This window comes from Idiotropiscis lumnitzeri, chromosome 9 (genome assembly GCF_059441095.1).
Source record: "Idiotropiscis lumnitzeri isolate Australia: NSW breed Sydney's pygmy pipehorse chromosome 9, RoL_Ilum_1.0, whole genome shotgun sequence".
Lineage (NCBI taxonomy): Eukaryota > Metazoa > Chordata > Actinopteri > Syngnathiformes > Syngnathidae > Idiotropiscis > Idiotropiscis lumnitzeri.
This window is the reverse complement of record NC_142399.1, coordinates 13,241,820-13,264,160: the sequence shown is the minus strand read 5'-3', so window position 1 is coordinate 13,264,160 and position 22,341 is coordinate 13,241,820. Positions and strand designations below refer to the sequence as shown.

General features: G+C 41.8%; 1 protein-coding gene across 4 annotated transcripts in view; it reads left to right on the top strand.

Annotated features, from left to right (window-relative positions):
• sipa1l2a (signal-induced proliferation-associated 1like 2, genome duplicate a) overlaps window positions 1-22,341 on the top strand; it is a 72,253-nt gene that overhangs the window by 47,669 nt on the left and 2,243 nt on the right. The window contains exons 10-21 of one of the 4 annotated variants that reach the window (XM_088304525.1): window positions 3,986-4,240; window positions 5,803-5,949; window positions 7,846-7,949; window positions 8,024-8,112; window positions 8,985-9,358; window positions 11,854-12,132; window positions 12,927-12,980; window positions 14,098-14,236; window positions 17,864-18,083; window positions 19,362-19,493; window positions 21,410-21,527; window positions 21,783-21,858. In XM_088304525.1, the coding sequence (XP_088160651.1) occupies window positions 3,986-4,240; window positions 5,803-5,949; window positions 7,846-7,949; window positions 8,024-8,112; window positions 8,985-9,358; window positions 11,854-12,132; window positions 12,927-12,980; window positions 14,098-14,236; window positions 17,864-18,083; window positions 19,362-19,493; window positions 21,410-21,527; window positions 21,783-21,858 (1,987 nt within the window). The remainder of the gene's footprint in view (window positions 1-3,985; window positions 4,241-5,802; window positions 5,950-7,845; window positions 7,950-8,023; window positions 8,113-8,984; window positions 9,359-11,853; window positions 12,133-12,926; window positions 12,981-14,097; window positions 14,237-17,863; window positions 18,084-19,361; window positions 19,494-21,409; window positions 21,528-21,782; window positions 21,859-22,341) is intronic. The other 3 variants (XM_088304526.1, XM_088304527.1, XM_088304528.1) reach the window with 3 other exon arrangements.

The window sequence follows — 22,341 nt, the reverse complement described above, 5'->3', positions numbered from 1 at the left end:
TGTATCATTTCAGCCATGGTTTTCTGACCATGATCGTCATTGGGCCCGAAAAGTCAGATCGAAATGATTCTGTAAATGCTTACAAGGTGACACAATGTTAAACATGTTGAAATATATTTGATCCGGATGTATGATGAGCAAACAGATGCATTTGGCCGATTAGTGGGTATTACCAGAGATGAACATACTGGTCTGTGCTTTGGAGCGTTACTGGGGTATTCCCCCCCGCTTGCTAAACACACAAATTATCACTGTCTCATGGGAACCAAAAGCATCCACCTCAAGGTCTTGTGAATGTTTTCCCAAGGCTCAATCAAACCAAGAAGCAAGTAGGCAAGTGGTCAGATGAAAAATCGGAAGGACTCTCAGAGAACTCCTTTTTTTTTTTTTTTTTTTTTTTTTTTTTTTGCTTAAGTGTTGCAGTCAACAATGAGTGCTCTGCTTTCTCCACAATGATCTCAAAAGAAAGGAATTCAGCTGGGTCTTGAAGGGCCCAGTCCCCCCCCCCCCCCCCCATGGGCCAAGCGATGGGGGAAAGCTTAACAATGGACAAGAGTCTCATGGCCTCTAGACAATATGACTTGCTTCATATTCCCACTATGACACTGTTTCCTTTACCAAATATCATTTGGAAGGAAAATGAATATATATCCTTTTCATTTGGATTTCCTATCCGATCAAGGTTGGTCTTATGTCACTTTTTTGGAGCTGCGTATGTCTTAAAACCATTATAACGCTGTCTGAAGCCAAAGCAGATATGGCTCAGACATTGATTTGTACCTATGTCGGTATTTCTTTACACTGGGGACAGGATGCGGTTTTAGCCCAGTGCAGTGTTGCCAGAAGCTTGTCCATCATTGCGGTGTAGAATTTTGAAGATGAAGAGGATTAGTTCTTCGTAAACCAGTGTTATTAACCAGTGTTTTTTATATATGGTCTTTAAGTATACGAATTAGTCAAATGTGGATTTAAATAAATGATGGCAAATAGAAAAATGCACAAATGAAAAGATAATTGTGTATATGTGAAGATAGGAATCGTTTTTGTTCCATCTATTTTTGTATAGGTTCCTGTGATCCCCGGATTTCATTTTCATCTCAAATTAACAGGGGCTCAACCTAGTCCCGACTCCTGCTGTTAACAAGTCTTACTTGCGACATTTAGATGGTCACTTGTGACCTTACTTTGAAGTGCCATCAGACTCGTCATCATGGATTTTTATCTGGACTCAAGTTAAGCCGGATTTCTCACTTCGAATGATGACACTCTGTGAAAGAAAACGCTGCTAAACAAAAACATTCACAACCTGCCACTTAATCCCTCCACTTTCGACACAGGAGCTCTTCTTTCCTTCTGATCACTTGGCAAAGAAATCATTGAGAGACTTTTTTTTTTTTGTGTGAAAATGTATTCACTTTGGCGTACACCTTCTTAATGAGCCTCAGGACAATGATGCTCTACAAAGGCCCGGTGGAGGTCGTAACCTCTCTGGCTCTTTGCTGTGACATGGACTGTGGGAATGGATTAGCATGTCTTTCAATCCCTGGCCATGTCATTGAAGTGACAGCTCTCTGACTGAGGTCCAAGGTCCTGTTGTCACACTCATTTATTCTATTTTGTTAAGCGCCAATAGCTGATTGGCTCCCAACTGGCCAATGTTGTTTTGGCAATGTCAGTGAAAAAGGATGAAACTGTCAAATGATTTCCTCCAAAGAAAGGCCAAGCTGTATTTGTCATATTTTTCTATCATCTTATATCGGCCAGTGTGATTAAAGTTGGGCCTATAGCCTAGAAGTGAAAAGCCTGTGACGATGGAGAGGAAGCAGACAACCTGTCATTTCACACCAGTTCCTCTCCTTTCATTCGGATGAATGCGTCTACCAGTCTGTTTTTCCAACACCATTCTCAAGCTCAGGTTTAGTGCTGGTTTCCTGCTTTTTACCATGATTTATACACATAAAGACAGAATTCCTCCTACATATTTCAAAACAAGAAAGCCCTGGTCCAGTCTGACGGTTATTTTCAGCAGTCAGCCTGGCAGGCACTGAGCTGTAACATTAGATCATAGCTTGTCACTTCTTGATCATTCTTGTGCAAATAGCACAGCCAGGAACAAAAACCGAGACCTTTCCCGTTGACAAGCTGTTATCCACATTTAGTCTTTGAGGGAGTAATTGTGTGTGGCAACCTGGCATTACCGTCTACACGTAGTTCATCAATGTAATGAGCGGGCTTGCAGTCCTGGAGAAAGAAGTGTAGCGTTGTTGAGGGTTTAACTCCTTTGGTCATTCACTCCACTTCCTCCATCCACATTCCTGTCCCTGAAACCCACCCAACACCATTTAAAATGTAGACTGATAACAGATTTCATTGAGTATTGAGTAATACAACAGAAAAGAGGCCCGGATATCAACATACTAAAGGCAAGTGGTAGTGGCCACAATAGACAGTCACAGGGTGGTCAATGTTATTGTTAAGTCGGGGCTAGTGATCTGAACCACTACACTATCCCCCCCTCCAGTAAGTGTTCAACAGAATGTAAACTGCTGCCAATATTTACAGTTCCACATGTGAACATTTTGATGCATGTTCATAGGCTATCACAAATAAAGTCGATCAATCATTCAAACCTCAAGATCTGGAGGATGTTATGCATACCATCGGCAGTACTTGACCACAATGTCATGTTGACATTGGCCATGTGGGTGTGAGCTGGGTGACACGGTGGAGATGGAAGAAGTGGAGGATGATTTTAAGGTCGGCTCGTGTGACACTCAGCCCCACGCAGATGCCAGTTGTAAACAGCCATCCATCCATGGCCCAGTTTGATGAAAGTGTCTTGCGTACATGGATTACGTTTCCCCTTCACAATCAGTCCTTGAGTACTCCTCAAGCCTCTCTGTTTGTACTTGTGACCACAGAAATGTATACATAGATTTCAACCCTCAGTGGATTCTGGAAAATAGACTTTGGAGGGGTAGGCAAGTGCAATCATGAAGGTCATGCTTGAGATGCTCGTGGAGAGCTTGCTCTACATTCAAAATGTTTAACCCTGACCCATCACCCTGTAATCCCTTCTCCCAAATATACACATAACCCACGCTCCGCCAATAATGTTTCATGACACAGCATCCTAGGTTTGTCGACTTCAGAGATTTGCACTGTTATTCACAATAATGACATCGAGATGGCCATAGAAAAGACCCCTTTTGATTGTCAGCCTTATTGTCTTAGACGAAGTGTTAGAGTACGTATGATAAAAGCGTGATGAAGATGGTTGGTTACAAAAAAAAAACGTAAATGGCCCACTTACCCTTTTTTTTGTTTTGATAGTATTTGAGCAATCGCGATATGTTGAAACATCTCCAGCATCCTTTCCATCCAATATTTTTATATTGCAATAAACATGGCCATTATTGTAGCTATGTAATTGTATTTATTTGTAACTGTATTACATCAATTGAAAAAAAATACTTTATGGTAAAACAAATGCAATTACCAAATGCTGACATTATTTAAAAGAATTAATATTTCTACGGAAATGTTCTTAGTGCTCAGCAAATTTTGACTTTATTATAGATTTTCCTCACATTAAATATGCACTCATTTACATGATAATAAACCCTTGATGTTCCATATCATTGGTAATCACGTCTGGAGTTTAAGCCTCAACTCCGCAGAGCCTTTTAGCATGTTTACATTGTGTTCCGTTTCATTGCTCTCTTCATTCCTTTTTTGCAAAGCAGCTTCATTAACCTGAAAAAGAAAGACACAGTTTGTATGCTATTAGCACTTAGCTAATTGGTTATCAAAAGTATATATTGTAAGTTCTCATCAATTGATTTTCCAAAGGCCTTAGATGAGATGGATGATGGAAAATGTGGAAATATGAATTGTTAACAGCTTTTAATCGAAGCAATTACTAGCGACTTGCGTTAATAATGCACCGTTGCTTACGCAGACTCTTTCTTGAACTTCTTTTCAGGGGCTGTTCTGAGCTCTATCGCATTCCCATGGTGGAGTACAAAGTTGACAGTGAGGGTACACCCTGCGAGTACAAGACACCCTTTAGAAGGAACACCACCTGGCATCGAGTGCCCACGGCGGCTGGAGCTCCTTTGTCCAGAGGGTCACCAACTCAGGGTCCTGATCGTCTCCAGTGTCAGCAGATCCTGCAACAGCATCAGGCTGCTATCCCACGAAGCACATCCTTTGATAGGAAGTTACCAGATGGCTCCAGGTACTCTCATCGTGGCTTCAATGTACTTGTTTTACTTTTCTTTTTTTTTTTCAATTGATTATCTTTAAATCATTGCTTACATCAGAACCACTATTCTCTTACAGGTTAAGAATAATTCTTGTGTCGACCGTGTGACCATCTCACACAATATACAGGTGGATGGTATTTTGTAATTGTGTAGAAAAGGGATGGACAGAAAAATGAAACTAATTAAGTGGCGCTTTTGTGTTGGCCTATCGTATAAATATGAATGGAACATTTTAGTCCCCATGAATTCATTGCATCTCGTTCATCTCCTTTTGATTGCAGCTCCCAGTCTAGTTTTTCCCGACAGCCTCTTTAGGACATCTCCATCCAGCCATGTAAAGCAGTGATTTGTTCATTCTAATGAAAGCCCCACAGTCATGATAACCTTTTCACAGTGTCAAACTGACCCCCTGTGGTTTTGCCTGTTCTTCTTGTACTGGGATAACGGCCACCTCCTCTGCCTAATCGCAGTGTCTGTCAGTGGGAGCACTCCATTTTCCATTCTTTCTTTAACTCTGTGCATGACTCTCACTCCATGCTCTCTGCACCTCTGCGCCCCACTGGAAAGGGGGTGATGGGGACACTGGCATGGCTCAGCTCATCTCAGCCGATAGCTGCAGAAACAAAGAGAGAGTTCCACTTTAGACCAGGGAGTGGGAGCAACGGGGAGATTTGAGGAACAGGACAAAATATTGTATGACTGCAAGAAGCATAACTCAAATAGAATTTCTTGGATAAAATGAATATTTTTCAGGCTACATTAATAATGGAGTTCTCCAATTTTTTATTATTATTTTTTTTAAATCAGAGATGCAAGTAAACTTTTATTGATTTTTATTTATTTATTTTTTGTTTGCACTGATTCTGAATTGCCCTAATTATTATTATTATTACTATTATTATTATCACTATTATTAGTATTATTATTTTAATAATAATAACAATAATAATAATAATGCTGATGATGATAATATGTACCAGTAATATATTTAATATTTATTAATTAAGGGTTCGGTTCACCAACAGGTGGAATTTTTCTCAGAAATATGATATCAATGAATTGCAACGCATGGCAAAATCCATATTAGACAAGACAAGTCTCTTATGCAAAGTCAACTAGAAGACTCCAGCTGACCTATGCCCAAAATGAGGACAAGCACAACAGAAAATAGATGGATAATCCACACTGGCCAATTTAAATGAATAATTGCATTTCTTTTTTTTTACCATGTGTTGTAATTTATAGCAATGACATTAATGATGAAAATCCACCTGTTGCTGAACCTAAACCTTAATTCCTAAATGTATAAGATGGCAATATAACTTGTAATATATGCTCATCCTATTATTATCGTTATTCTAATATTATTCTAAAAACCTCATAAACTAGACTCTAGTTAAAAAAAAATTGTAAAAACTTGTCGATCAGTGTTATTCTTCCATGTGCGGAATTTTTCACAAGACTTTTTGATTAGCTGTAAATGGATAACTTACTTATGCACACATCCAAATTTGAGGCCTTTTTTCTTCTTCAGAATAATGCAGGATTTGGAGAATCCCCAGGTTACTTCCTGTAACAAGGGAGACCATCACTACCGCAGTTCCCCCAGTAACCAGTCCTCCTCCAGTGATCCAGGACCCTGTGGCAGCAGCTCCTGGTCCCAGCAGCCTGGATTTGATGGGTATGTGACCACACAACTGGGACTGCTTTTCACAGCCAATATTTTAATCCTAGAGTTATGTAGAGTTTTGCAGAATTTTACAAAATATCTGTTGTGGGTTTTTTTTGGATTGTTTACAAGAGGGAACAGTCAAGTTTCAAGTGCAGTTTTGTTCACCCAAAAGATTTAACTCATTTTCTGCCATTGACGGCTAAAGACGTCAAATATACTTTTTTTTTTTTTTTACTCGGCTGGTAGTGAATGAGTTAAAGGGGAAGTCAGCCTAAAATTGTTCTTTACAATAATATGTTCAATCCAGCCCCCACTAGTCTAAACTTCATATTCTGAATAATATTGTGTTAGTGGAATACGAATTAAGCAGCAAAATCAACCCCCTTTTAGCCATCTGATTGTGCGGCCATTTTGTCAACGAAAATGACATCACAGTTGTTCGGAGCTCAGCTAACAGTCAATCACGGCTCTGCTTCAAAAGACAGATGAGTCCCGATTGCAACTGGGATGTCATTTTTAGTCAACAGTGAGTGACGAAGTGGCCGCTCCTGACATAGGTAAAAACGGTTGGGTTTTGCTGCTTGGCTCTTATACCACAAAAACAACATTAATCAGTATGTTTAGACTAGCGGGGGCTCAACTAACATATTATTGTGAAGAAAATGTCGGTTTGACGTCCCCTTTAATGTCTGCCTCAGCCCAGTTTCAGCACATAAGTTGAATGGTCAGTTACGTGACTGAGTCGGTTTAGTCTAAGTATTGTGCTTGTTTTTCGATTTCTAATTGATGCTGTTAAAAGTTGCCAAATGCAACCACTAACTAGAACTAAAATAGTTCCATTAGATGGTTTACCCTAATCCATGGTTGACAAGATAGTATCTCCTTTTTTGGCTGACATCAAGAAAACAGAGTCGTCATGTAGTCGATTAAAATGCAGTGAGCATATGAAATATTGTTGGAAACTTTCAAGGAGGAGCATTACATCAGCCTGAAAGCTTTTCCTTCACAGAGAATGTCTACCTGGAAGATCAATGTCCTCTCTCCGAAATAGTCAATTCAGTTGAAAGGCCGAGTGTTCCTTTTTTTTTCTTTGTAATTTCAGATTGCTTCCTGCTTCTGTTCTCAGAACACTGAAATGAAATGATAAAACCATTGTAAAGAATTGCTGACCGTAACTGGAGTAAGAACCTGGCTTGCAGAACTTAGAAAGGTCACTCAAAAAGTCTGGTTTGGAAACAAATTAAATAAAAGAAATGAATTATACTTCCAGTCAAATCCAAAGAGACCAATATGTTTACATTGTGCTGATGTTACTTTGATGTCGTCTCTTTTAGTGTGTGGGAAAATGTCATGTCATGCTTAATATGCAGGCTTACCAGTTTTCCACCTGATACTGGCACATGAGCAGAATACACCAGAGACCAATATGCTTCTCTAAGATGTTACAGACCATGAAAAGAGGCGTTGCTCCACGCTGCTGCCTTCCTGTCAGCAGCCTCAAAAGTACACGAAATATTCAGGGATCCGGATAACGTCAAAGCTGACACCGTGCAGAACAGAACAAGACACATTGACTAGTCATTGATCTCCAGCTAGGGTCGCTGAAAAAAAATATCACAAGGCTGCATGACCGCAGTGCAGACGTGGGAACCTCTATTAGCTCTAATAGCTTTAATTATAAACCCTGTTGGAAAGATTGGCTCCTCTTTTTCTCAAGAGCATGATAGTTCCTGTAATGCTGAGTCAACTGAAAGGTCTTTTGTTTGCTTCCATGTTCTGAGCTCAAGTGTTTCGGCTCTTAGTGATTGCACGCTAATTGTGTTACCGCTGCGGAAAATCTATTCAAGTCTTTCTCCTTGTGGAATACAATGCCAACCGCCTCCTTCTTCATGTTTTTCTCTGCAGATGTCCCTCTCCTATCCTTCATGAGCATGCAGGAGATATCCAAGGGGGCGATGGAGACATCCACAGAGAGAGAGAGCCCACTCTGGAGAGGACCAGGTCGGCGGGTGAGTGCTCGATCCAACCATTAAAGCAAACAGTCTTGAGATCATTTTGACTTTTTATCTATGTCGTTCTGCAGAAGCCAAGTGGCACATACCCTCTACAAAGATCCTAAACCCTCTGAAGCAGCGAGAAGGAAGCAAAGACTCCCCCAACAAGCTCTCCAGGGTAAAAGTTCAAATGTCTTCTTTGATTTGACATGTAATGGATATATTTGAAACTCAAATGTTTCTGAGCAGTGTTTTGGGTGAAACATGTTGGATGTATTACAATGCATCCTTTCACCTCTAATCAGACTCAGAGTAAAGGTCAGCATTACTTTGTTTATTTGATGCAGCCACTGGCTTCAATTTGTTGGTGATGTTGTCACTGCCTGCTTCCCTTTACATTTATCAATTTCCGCTCATTAGCTCATTCCCTTGTGTCCCATATCATCTCGCTCTCTTTGCTCACATTTATTTGCCCGGAAGCTTGAATAAATTCAGTCGAGCAGCCCTTCTCTCAGCTGTGTATTTTGCCCCGAAACTTTGTGCTTAGTCCCCGTGCATTCAGAACAACTTAGGCTTTCAAAATTCAGCCGGTGTTACGTCACCCCAGACGAGATGGATGAAAAGTTGAACCATTTGCTTGGCACTGGAAAGTATTTGCCCCAATGTGCTTGCCATCACGTTTTTAAAAAAAAAAGACTAGAGCGTGATTTTAATTTGCCCCCATCACTTTGCTGCCTTTAAGAAACAAGTTGAACAAAACATGATGGGTCATGTTCTCATTTTAGCTAAAAAAAAATATCAAGAATGACATTTAGCCTCTTGTACTAGTCAACTAAATAAATCATATGTCTGTTGTAAATTTAATTGTGGTTAAGTTGAAGTCACAGTACTTCGAGCTAAGTTCCATGATGCTAACAACATTCTACAACCCAACAAGGACTACTTAGGCTGACATTTTCTCCTGTAAAAGTAGGGCAAAGAAAATGAGGAAAAAGTCAAAGAAAGGCTTTTCTGATGTGCTGCATATCTGTGATTCTCTTGCTGTGCTAGATGGGCGATAAGAACTCGAGCCACTCAAGTAGCAACACTCTGTCAAGCAATGCCTCCAGCAGCAGCGATGATAAGCACTTTGGCTCAGGAGACTTGATGGACCCGGAGATGTTGGGTCTCACTTACATCAAAGGGGCCTCCACTGACAGCGGCATCGACACCAATCCCTGCATGGTCCCTGGGGGTCGGGTGTTGATGCCGAGCAGGGTGGGGGAGCAGGGGCACCCATGGGTGTCAGAGCACCATGAAGATGGAGGACATGAAGAGGACCATGGCAAACCATACCTGCCGCAGGGTTATGCTTCTGCCTTAATGGCTAGTAATGTGACCGAGGGAAGCATCGGAGACCTGAGCGAGATCTCTTCACACTCGAGGTATCGTACATCACCTGAACTACATGATTATTACGTTTTATTGCACATTTTTGGGCTTTTAACACAAGTTGTTTGATTTATTTCATATGGTGGATGAATTAAAGCAAGGGGAACGTTCTGAAGCTGCATTTGATTTATTTCATATGGTGGATGAATTAAAGCAAGGGGAACGTTCTGAAGCTGCATCTCACAGTGTCTTGGTGACAACTGAAGTGACAAAGTTTTGATCCTATATGATAGGGATGCTTGTTTTGTGGACATTTTAAGAGGATACATAAATGCACACTTTCGTAAAGCATTTTACTGGTTCCCTTGTATATCAATGACTCAGTAGGTGGCTTTTCACTCGCTTGCAAAAATTGAATAGAGCCGTGAAGAATACCCCGGCACACTTTAAAATGAGCTGAAAGTGGTGTCATTCGAATTGATGCATTCAACTTGTTGAAATTCTCACAAAAATGAATCTGTCATGAGCAGGACAACAGCAAAAGCAAAGAGTTCTGTAAATAGGCATTGCATATCACAAACAATGAATGACAAAGAACATGTCTCAATACAGGAGTGCCGTTGAATGCTTTTATAAACGTGAATTTCAATCAAGACACTATTCACAGAAACCATCTCTGAAAAGCAATGGCATATGTGCCATTAAAATTCCAAATAGTGAACAATGTTGTTAACTTATAGAAACGGTGAGTATTACATCGGAAGTCGAACATGATCTTTCTGATGCAAGGCCATCACTATAAAGTGGCACCATGTTGTCATTATTCCTAAATTAACATAAATAACTTGAAATGCATGGTTGGAGACAACCACAATGTATCTTGCTGGAAATTGCTCCGACTTCATATCCAAGTGAAGGAAAGCACAATGGGCCTAGTTGCTCAGGCAAGTGGGGAACCCTTTCATTCTTGTTCACCCATTTGATAAGAGGAGATTTTGAAAACGCCAGAGTTGTTACAAACATACAACATGTGACCCTGTTCCAAAACAAAAACGTGATGTGTGTCCTCACAAGTGGCCCAACAAATGTATTGTTGTATAATAATCCTATTATACTTTGGATTATGCAATAATTTATCTCCTTGAGCAATTTAGTCAAAAGTGTTGAGAAACCCATGACACCTCATCTTTTTGGTGTTTTATGCACCGCTTGGGCTAGTTTGAAGTCATCCAACAAAACTGACAAATTCCTTTTAACACGTTGGTCCTCGTTATATGGTTCGCCATACAGTCAGACCGTGTTTCAATCACCACCAAGACACCATGCCCCCCGTGTCTCTGCCTATATAGCGACACTTCCCATCCATCCTTGCTCTTAACTCATGAACCTCAATCAGACTCATCCAGCTGTGTTGAGGCTCGTTGCTGGGGCTGTTGTCAGACTGGAGGAACGAGGGGGAGGGCTTCATCACATTCTTGTCCAAATGCCCCTCACCAGACTGCTGCCCATCTGGGAAAGAGGAGAGTTGTGAAAAGACTAGTCTAGCGCCCACTGGTTACAGTCGCTAAGAAATAGAATTGAGGTCTCATGTGTTGATGGCATCCATTAAATGATTATGTTTGCATAATTTGCTCAAATTAGTAGCGTGGGGGAACTATCACAACTCTTCTATTCAGAATAGCGTTCAGCATAAGGAACTAGACCGTACCATCAGCGCACCATGACCACCCCGATGCTTTCCATCTTTTTCATGTAATTGTTTTTCACCATTCGAACCAACAGTGCAGCAGAAGGGGCTCGTTTAGCAGGGGTGTGGTCCAGATGGTCATGAATATGCAAGTGGAGACTACCTACGGCTATTGGCAACTTTTCAATTTTAAGTTGACCAGAAAAAGCACACAAGATCCAGATTCAAATCTTAATCATAGTCCAGTGGTCTTATTTTTTTTCCTCCAATTTTTGTACATTGTATCTTATAATTACAAGAAAAACTGCTCATTGCTCATTATTTCTTAATTTTTCAAACCATATCTGAAACTATATTGATTAACAGGAGACCACAGACTTCACTTCATAGCATTCCAGATTGATGAATTGAAGAGATGTCTGGAAACTTTTATTTGACTTAAATCATTTTTTTCCTGTGACAAATCTATGTTGCACACCATCAGTCTTCTCTGACACAAGAGTGTTTGTCACTAGTCTGTAAGATAAGACAGCAATTAAACGACCACAAATGGGAAAACTGCACATGAACGTAACCGATACAACTTTGACCGGTCAATTATACAAATATCCACTAATGCGTATGACATTTTACAATAAATATATTTTTTTAAATATGTAAATACAGTATGCAAGGCAATCAGAACCATTTTTTTTTTATACGATTTGCATACAAATTTTTACATCTAATTTCCCCTCAAGTGAATGTGTCATTGTGTCATCTCATGTTTGTTTGTTTTTTTTTATCTGCTTTTAATCAATTCATGCATGTTCAACTTTTGAGTTGCATTATTTGCTTTCTTTTGTTTTGCTTTATGGTCAGTGGCTCACATCACTCTGGCAGTCCGCTGGCACGTGGGGCCAGATATTGTATGTCTGCTGACTCCACCAAGGTGTACACCATCCCTCAAAGCAGCAGCTCAGGTGCAGAGCCCGAGCCGCAGCCTGGGCCAGGCCCCGATTATGGCCTGGATCCCAGCTCAGAGGCTTGTGCACAGACACGTACACAGCCAGATGGCAATCTCCCAGTCAAGACGACTGATAATGATGGTGATGATGAGGCTCACAGCAATGAGGAACCTCCCAACAGTTCAGAGTGTGGGTGAGTGTTTGTGAACAAGAAATGTGATTTTTGCATGAGAATCACTGGTTGAAGTTAACTTTTACCACTAATGGCTACCACTACGTGCCATGTTTGTCAGACCCATTCCAATACAAGCACACCCTCTGTCTAGCGGACTCCCATTGTGCATTAACTCAGCCTGATTGAGGTAGACAGCTACGAAATAAATACGCTCAATGAAGCCGCGGACGTAATACACTTGGCGCATGTCACTTGTGGTTATTGATCGTTTCCGAGAAGGCGGATCCCTGCGGACTGTCGGCCTGCGCGTGTAGCAGATCTCTCGTGGATACCAAGGAGAGATCCAAACACCGCTATGGGAACGCGAGTACCGAATAGTCTCGGGGAATACAAACGGTGATCGATGCACGCCATCGCTCGGCCTAGGTGAAGCTTATTCCGTGCAAAGGCTCTCTGATGGTGAAATGAGCTTGGAGCTTCTGTCAAAAAAGTAAGACTTGCCATCTTTTAAATAATTTAATTTACTTTGCAAAATTGTTTTTTTAAGAGCTCTGTGATTGATCACATGTGCTGAAGTCATCTTCTGCAGACTTATGAAAAAGCCCTCTAATTCAGTTATCCTCCCCATTGGGTTGTTTATTATTTATTTTTCCTTGCATATGCCTGTCTCGTGATGAATGGGGTAATATTCCTTCACAGATATTGTTCTAACATAATGAAGTTTCTCTTGATCTGCTCTAACAGTAGTCAGTATTTGGAACGGTGCCTCTAACGTCACCTTTTTTCTCTCTTCCACTTACCCCTTGTTCCAGAGGAGCTGAGAGCTTGTTAGCACTCCTTCTCAAAATGCTGTCTGAGCGTGCAAGGTACACAATCAGTGGAAAATCTATCCTCTGGCCCCAACTCTGAACCCTTGTCACCCTCCCCCATACACACGCTACCCTCCCATTTCCCAGATTGCCACATCACTCCCTCAAGATGGTTGCTTGCTATAAGTGGAGGCTAATGACTTGTGCATCAGTGGTGGTGACATTTCTACTGCAGAATTATGTTACAGGGCACTCGTGCTTACCCAAAAGTGCTTGTGTCAGCCCCCCAGCCAGTACATTGTGAGGTTCCAGCTGGATAATAACAATAATGTGAGACAAGCTTGTGGAGTGTTAACATTCTATAAACACAAATCATCTCACAGAATTACCAGCGGTAGCAGATGTTTTACTCAAAGCTATAATAAATACATTTGTAGTAATTCTTAATACAGTAAAGTTGTGCCCAAAACAATTAGCCACACATTTGGAATAGTGACAAATCAAGAACCCGCACTAAACACAAAGGATGGTTCAAGTACAAAGTATAGCCCAAAGAATCGCATAATCTTTTCGTGAGAGCTGTGGCGTGAATAGGCTCGCGCTGTGCAACTCTTAACACATGTGCACGTGTCTTTGTGTAAGCATTGCAGCCAGGCTTATGTGTTGTAATTTCCCACTGCCGCCATCTAACACTCTGCCAACAGCAGTGCCAAGAGCAGTGCTGACATTGTGTCATCCTCACTGGCTGCTCACTTAAGATGACTCCACCAGATAGGTCGCTCACATTCGAGTGCTCGCTCTAAAAAAGCATTTGAATGTTCTGGGTCCTGTAGTCTTCCTCCAGTGGTGTCTGAACACTCCTCCAGAGTCCAATATTTTTGCACTTCTTTCTGGATGTCATTCATCTACAAATCCTTCTATCCCCCCCACTCCTCCCCTTCTACCCTCTCACGGCTGTGTTCTTCACACTTTCCAGCTCTGCTCCTTCACACACTGTTGAAGCCTGATGTTGGCATGCTAAATCAGATCCACCCGAGTTGCCTTGTGTGATACTGACATACTTTCTTCAATAGCTGAACCCAGGCTGCCTGGCCCAAAGCATCCCTTGCAGGATGATGCTTGCATGACCCTGCTGATGAGCTCTGCTGTTGTGTGCCCTTTGTTTTGTCTTAAGGCAACTGTATGCACAGGAGGCCGCCTGCCGCCTCCAGGCCGCTGAGCGGGATGGAAAATCATTACAGAGACTTTCAAAGCAGGAATACGTGAAAATGATGCTGCCCGACAGTCCACCGGGAGAAGGCAGGGGTCAAAAGGTAAGGCCACCAACTAGCCTTACTATTAGCCTTACTTGCATGGCGTGAGTGCAAATGGAACCTGTTAAACTTTAACATGAGAAAACACAGCATTGCAAGGATCAAACACAGATATGAGCAAACACCCCTATGGCGTTTTTCCGGGATTCAAAGCTTGAACCAGTGCAGATAACCTCTAACCACAAAGACAGAGAAAAGCAGAGCAAACATCTGCGGCTATAACTCCTCTCCACCAACACCACAGCCTTTATCTCGCTTGCTATTGACAGGTAAATTCAATTTATAACTGAGCCTGAGTCTGCTCTTTTGGGATATCATGGATTAAAGGCGCAGAATGGAATTATGTTTGCTGTTGCTTGGTCCTAGAGACTCGATTAATTGCATCATGTCCCCCACCCCCTTCCTGCTGTCCTCCATCTATTATCTTCCTGGAAGGGACCCTAGAGATGCACAAATGGGTTATTTTTGGATGGCACTCAATTCTTGTACAAAATCCACTTCCCCTTATGAGAGGAGGAAGACACACAGCCGTGTCCTTGCACAAAGCATCTTGGCACACTGATTAGTTTGTCATATTTTCGCACAATAGCCTCACTCTCTAAAACAGCTCTATTCTGTTGTAAAATGAATACAGGTGTGTCTGGGCTGCTCTTTGTCATTTCCATTCCATGTCTAAGAAGAGCTGAATATAATGCTGCTGAAAAGTTTTGATTGTAAGCTTTTGTTTGCAAACAGCCTCTGCCTGAAAACATGTGTATGTGGAAATGCAATCTAGGGTGATCTGAGATGCATGCAAGGGGGCACTGAGCCAGATGTCCAAACTACTGGATCCAAACCATGTAATCCAATGAATGCATACAGCTCTTTTGTTGGGGGTGAATGTTTTCAATCATCAGCTGGCACATTACAGTAATGACAATGTTGGAAAAACCATTGGATCATTTCTAATTTAATACAATGTGACATGATTGGGCCCCTATGTAATCAACGCGAGTAATCCAGTGAAGGTTAACGTATGTGTCACTTCCGGTAGCCACCCGATGCCATTCTTTGTGTGGGTGAGCAGGTGCTGAAAGATTTTCTTTGGCAGCCACCATGTCCGCCGGGACGTCCCTTCCACAGACAGACTAGCTATTGTGGGGCTGACGTAAAGGAAAGGCCGTTTGCAGCTTATTCTACCGCACGACTCCTCTTGTGGGAAAGAAACTGGCAAATGAATAGCTGGTTGTCCAACACATCCTCCCAAGTGGCACGTCAAAGAGTTCCATGTGCCGCTCGTTGGCTTTGTTCAAAAAATCGGATTAATCGCGGAAAAAAAATAAGTGGATGTGTTAGTTTGACTGACAATAAGCATTGGCACCTGGAAACAGCTTAAACTGTTATGTTCACGATATTTTCGATATAATGTCTACTGCACTTTCATGAATAACCTCTTCTGATCAAAGCTATAAATAAAGTTGGTAAAATGCTGGTCTCTGGAAACCATTAAAGGGGAAGTAAAGTCAAATATTTTCTTTACAATAATATATTATAAGCACCCCTACTAGTCTAAACACAATATTCTAATTCATATTACATTGGTGGAATATAAATTAAGCAGCAAAATTGACCCATTTTAATCCATATCAGAGGGTGGCCATTTTTCCACTTCCTGTTGATTGAAAATAGCATAACAGGTGCTCAGGGCTTAACTGTTTTCTGAGTTTGGTCATGTGGCATTTACGAGTTGAGCTGCGATTGGCAATTACCTGAGCCCAGAGCAACTGTGATGTCATTTTCAGTCGACAGCAAGTGACAAAATGGCCGCCCCCTGTGATGGACAAAAAACAGGTTGATTTTGCCGCCTAATTCATATTCCACAAACGTAATATTCAGATATCAGAATACAGTGTTGAGACTAGTGTGGCCCGTAGAACATGCTTTAAAGAACATTTTTGACTTGCCTTCCCCTTTAAGATCCATTGCAAATTAAATTTGTGTGCGCTGTAATTGAGGCTATATTTGCGTCACATGAGGGAAGGTTCTGAATCCTGGTAAAGAGTTTGATGAGTAAGAACTTGACAGGGTTCTAGAGCTTCCGATAAGGCACACTTTGTATACTCCTTTGAATTTCAGTATCTTGACTTTCAAGATGCACTGTTTGTTAGCTTCGCTCTGTGGGTTTCGTGACAGCGCCGTCTTTGAAATAGAGATGGCTGGGTGTGGACTTGCGTAGATGCCAGTCAGTGATGGTTACAGTCGGGAGGCTATAGGCCGACATTTACTCATCTGGCTGACAGCCTTGCATATTATTTGGGGCTACTTGTGATGCCTCTCCAACAATATTTACGTAAGCTAAACAGGGCACTGACGGATTGGGTTGCACTGTGTGGTTTTGCGTCTTTCAAGAGGAGATCCCCGTCAAAATTCTGGCCACAGCCTTGAAACTCTTTGTATCCGTTGTGGAATACTCCTTCACGAACAGACATCCCCTCAAGAGGAAAATGCTTTTGCAACTCGCCTCTGATGGTTGTTCTTTAACCTTGCATGGTGACCGCTGCACTGGCCTGTGAGAGTCCATTCTCAGTCTATTGTGGCGTGCACTCACACAAAGCAGTTTGCAGAGTGTATATGCCTTCAAGAGCAAGTATGCACTCGGCTCAGCAAAAAGGTGATTTAGCAGACTGCACTTTGGAAAAAGACTTTGCCAGATGCATCTTTGAGCTGCAAAACTTGTTTTGTTGCACTGTCCAGTCAAGATTTAAGCAGAGTGGAAGCTCTGATTTGTTTGAATTTGTCCTATTAAAAAAATCTAAAATATAAATCATTGAAACCGATATAACAGAAAACAGTCATAAAATGCTTAATAACTGTAAAGGCAACAAGTTAAATGTTGTCATTCCTAACAATGTGAAATGTAGAAACTTGGGCTGTCAAAATTAAAGCGTTAACTCAAGATTAACGCGATAAATATTTGAACTCTGTTAACTCAGTTTTATTTTTTTCAAACATTAATTTGCATAATTCCAAATTAGCTGTACATCTTTAGCACATGATCTCAGAACAAAACACCTTGCTTAAGTTACCACTGGCCCTTAAAAACCAACACTGCTAGAGTGTTGTGCTTCCAACTAAATGTACCGTATAAGTTTTGAGAATTGTTTCTAAAAAAATCCTGTAAAGATGACTCAGTTTAGATCGCATTGAATAATCACACACTTCATATTTGTTGATTTTGCATTAATTACAATATATTATTCATGTAAATACCTGTTAAAAGCCTCACAGAAAATAGTAGAAAAAATGTGATTAATTGCAATTAATTACGGATTTTTTTTTGCGATTAATTAGTTAAAAAATTTAATCGCTTGACAGAACTAGTAGAAGCGATCAAACTTTTAAATGATGTGTGCTGATACCTCCATTTACCTGACTTTGAGGTGTACACGGTGTTCTTCGTGTTGACTTTAGTGATATTCTATCTAGCATCTGAGACATGTTTACTGCTTTCCTACTTTGCAATAAGTGTTGTTGTTCCCGCTGTTATCTCCTTCACCACCCACTGTTGATTAAAGCACAGACAAAGTGTTTTCGCTGTCTTGGTGACTCCCTTATGATTAAGTTGTTCTTTTTCTTTGTTCCACCCAGCTGTCTGTGACAGGAAGTCTGTCGCCACGTCATTCCCTGTACCGGACGTTGTCGGACGAGAGCGTATGTAGCAACCGCAAGGGCTCATCCTACGCTAGCTCCCACAGCTCAATACTGGATCAAGCCATGCCTAACGACATCCTATTCAGCACCACACCTCCGTACCACTGCACACTGCCTCCTCGCATGATCCACAACCAGCCGCAGTCGAACCTGAGGAGTAAGTACAAGCTTGAAACAGAAGACAGTGATTAATGAAATATATAATGACCAAATATTGACTCCAATTGTATGGTTTTATGCAAGCAAGTCATCTTATTCCAAGTGCCTCTTCTCAATAGCTTGAGTCCAGATGCGGCTCAGCATATAGATACTTGTTTGAAGAGCTACTTGGAACAAAACAATTTCACTGGCCCAACCAGCAGCAAAACACTTGAAGAAAAACTCCTTGGCATCGCCAGCTAATTGGAAGTGTGTTAGGCGGAGCGATGCCTACAAGAGGCTGCCGCGCCGTCTGCACCGAGCTGACACCTGTCACTGCCGGCCTAGTTTTGCCACGGCGTCTTCTGAATATGTATTAGCAAAAAAAGGAAGTGTGATGTGACCTGCTTGCACCACTGCAGGTCTTTAAGCTCAGTTCTGATGGGAACATGTCCACGTTTCCATGTCTGTGTGTGTCAAACGCGATGCTTCGTTCACTCATCAGTCACTGTCTGCTTCCCCTCTTTGTCCCTCATGTCTCATTTCCACATTATTCCTCAGTTGTCTCTGGCTGCCGCTGCTAGACAGAAAACAGCTTTTGGGGGGGGGTGCTTGGTTCCTTAGTCTTGTCTAGCTGTCATGCTGATGGATTCCTGATTGTTTTGAAGGGTGGTTGAGAACAGCGGCTTTCGCTTTTTCCATTCTGAAATAGCCCAATTTAGTCAACAGCGAATCCCTCAAACTGCTGGCTAAATAGAACGGAAGCATCAGCTCAAGATTTTTCTCGGTCTGTGCGTGTGCTTCCCATCTCATGCTTCTTGAAATGCCTCTTTGGAATGAGGGCCTGTTGATTGCATTGGATATTTTTTAAGCACAGAGGCTCGGGTGAAGACAGTTGCAGGGAAGGGCGATATTGATTGAAACATGAGACATTCACTTTGACAGGTTATTTATCGCCTCTCTGTGCTTTGCAAATTATTATGCAGAGAAATTGGTTTCATGTCACTCCACCCAATTGTGCACAGTCAATGTCTTCAATGTTAGTTTGCAGTTTGAGACTTTCAGAGTCAATATTGACTTTAATGCCAGATTTTAAATGCGTTGTTTAACTAAGCATATTTTAAAGATAGGTGTTGTTGATATACATCCTAATGAAATGAGAATCCGACGCCAACCTCCCCCTCGATGCCCACTCCTTCCCTAACCCCTCATATATGCCCTGCTGCAAATTGATGGGCAACTCCAAAACTCAGCACCAGGCCTAGACACTGATCTGGGCACCCGCCTGTCTCTGCAGATGAGTTTTGGTTCTCTGATGGCTTCTTGGCAGACAGGTCCAAGTTCAGCGACCCGGGCCTCTTGCCCCTCCCAGACACTGCCACAGGCCTGGACTGGTCTCACCTGGTTGACGCAGCAAAAGCCTTTGAAGGTAACCTGCCTTCCTCAAGCTGCTAGCGCCCCCAAGACACCACCTACCTTCCCTCTTTGCTGCTTAGCTTTTGTGTTTGTCTGTCTGCAGGCTGCAAGAACTTTCTCTCTTGCATGTGTAGGTTTAGAATAGTGTTAGGCAACCTTTGGGAATTGTTTGCTTTTTATGCTCGGCTCTGAGCCTCATTCTAATTCCTGTCAAGCGATATCACTTGGAAATGGAGCCTATTTTTGACACTGTAAGCCCAACTATTCGCTAGTCAGTAAGTAATCAGCCTTCAGGTGGATTTTTGCCTTTTTTTTTTTTTTTTAACAGAGTGTGATAGTTTCATGAAAATTGTATGTGGAGCTTCTTCTTTGCACCTAGATATACAATAAAATATAACTGGTTCACTCTCATCAAGGTTGCGTGAAATTCTTTTATTCATTTATTTTTATTCACATTAATGCTAACATGCTGAAAGGAGCATCTGATTCCCCTCCCTCCCCTCAATTTATAACAAACTCTATTGTCTTCTCAAAATGACCGGAACAACTGGTACCTGCCATGTCAGAGTGCGCTTTAATGGCATTTAAGAAGTGATGACACGTGTCATCATTTTCTCATGGTCAGCATCATGTTCTTTTTTTCCTGCCCATTTTACGAGGCTACTTGCTGAGTATTCACCATTTGTCACAGAAACGCCAGCAGGCCTGAACTCCCTCTGACCCCAAGTCGACTGAGCGGGCAATGTAGCATGTGACCACTCGTTTGTCATAGTTAATAAGAACTCCTGATTCAGATTCCTCACCGATAGATTTTCTGCCGCATTGCCCCGCAGCAAAGTATTTAAGTGGAATGGAAACAGTGTGGATGATGCAGAGTGTGACAGACACCCCGACCGGATGAGTACAACAGCGTGTACGAATGGAGGCTTGTTGTTGGAGCAGAATGTGGCTTGAGGCTCTTGTTGTGCCATGTACATGTATGCTTAACTAGCACTGCTTGGAGCAATGCATTTACCACCACTGCTCACTTGGATCCTGAGACACTGATGCAGAGCGGATACACAGGGGCGGGGGGTTTAATATATTTTAGCAACTAAAGTATTCCATTTCTTTTGCCTCATTTCAACCAGGCAGCACAAATGACTGGAGTACCCGGCTGTAATATATTTTTTTTCCAGTCAACTCTAATAGCTACTCTTTATTTTGTCCATTTGTCTATTCAAGCTGGATGCTACAACCTCCAAAACACAGAAACTGCTTTTCTGTATTTTTAATCTTTCAAAAAACATACGTTGAATATGAAGCAAATATTCATTCATATGTAAATGAAAGCTTGGTGTCCCTTTCCTGGCTCGTCTGAGCGTCCACCTTCAGACTCAATTAGCTTTTTGTCTTTGACTGGATTAGTGCTACATTAAAGGAAGGGTTTCTCTTAATCTCTCCTATGAATATGCAGATTCCCCTATCTTGTGTCTCACACCATGGGCGCAAGACAGAGAGGCTGCTTACTCAAGAAAAGAGCATTATGCCTCCAAAACTGAGCGGTCCCGAGCATAACATGCTAAATTTGGCTTTTCCAGTGGGATTTGAGGAAGCTTAAGAGCCTGATATGGGAAAAGAAGCATGCCTGATTCCTCTCAGCCCATTAAGAACCAAACAGCTGCCAGAGGAAAACTCTGAGAGGGGGGTGGACTCAACGCTCTGTTTACCACCCTGTTCCATATTGTCCACATCCTGATCGCTCTGTGGGAGAGCAATAGAGTCATGTATTTTTGGCTTGTTTTTTTTCCCCCATATCCTTTAAACAAAAACATTGATTCATATGTTGCTTGAATGAGTTGCTCTACCCTAACAAGAACATGTACAGGCACTTTTTTTTGATAGATTTGATAACATTCTGACCTAATATGTTACCTATTGTGTCCGTAGACCAACGTGTGGCGTCTTTCTGCACCATGACGGACATGCAGCGGGCAGAAGCACTGGAGCTATCTCGAGAGCTGACCAGACGGGTTGTGGAGGCGGAAGGAGCGGCACTGGATGCAGAGTACGTAACAGCATGAGCCTACTGTTTACGCCCAAGTAAAAACGTCTGCCATTCACATCATCATAGTTTTTATTATTCATGTTAAGTTGCCTCATTTACTGTTACTCTTACTGTTCTGTCCATTGCGTGCTTGCTTACATAGATATTTTGATATATAATTTAGTCATATAGTATTATTTTTTTTCCTGCTGTAATAACATCATTTCCCCATGCCAGGCTAATCGCCTTTTTTTTTTTCTATCTCTCACTCTGCAGTGGCCCATCTACCCTCACTGGCAAAGTAAACCAGCTGGAGGTGATCCTCAGGCAGCTGCAGCATGACCTCCGAAAGGTAACTTCACCCATATTTAATGTATCTTTAGCTTTTAAACGTTGCGTTTGCTCTCCATCTCCATGCAGCCCAGGTCAGAATAGACTCAGTGCCCCGTGAGCTCTGCACAAGAGCAACTTGCCCTCTTCATTCAACAGGCTGCTTTCCTTTGCTCTTATATCAAGCCTTCATGTTGCTCTACCTCGAATCACGCACTTAGGAACAGAAGGAACTGCACCTTTATTAGGCTAAAAAGGCTGCTTTGCAATGTTAATATCGCCCTTTAATGATGACAACCGTTTGTAATGGCAGCGCTTTCATCCACCCCTTTTTTAGATTTTTTAATTATGCCCTTCCTCCTTTGAGTGCTGAGTGCATTTGACTCACAGTTCTGAGGTCCTCTCTTTAAGTCTTGCCCCTGCCTACCTGCATGTTGGTACATGTAGATACTCATCTCAGATTTATCCATAGTTGTGAATGAGTGTGCAAGTGATTGTATTTGTC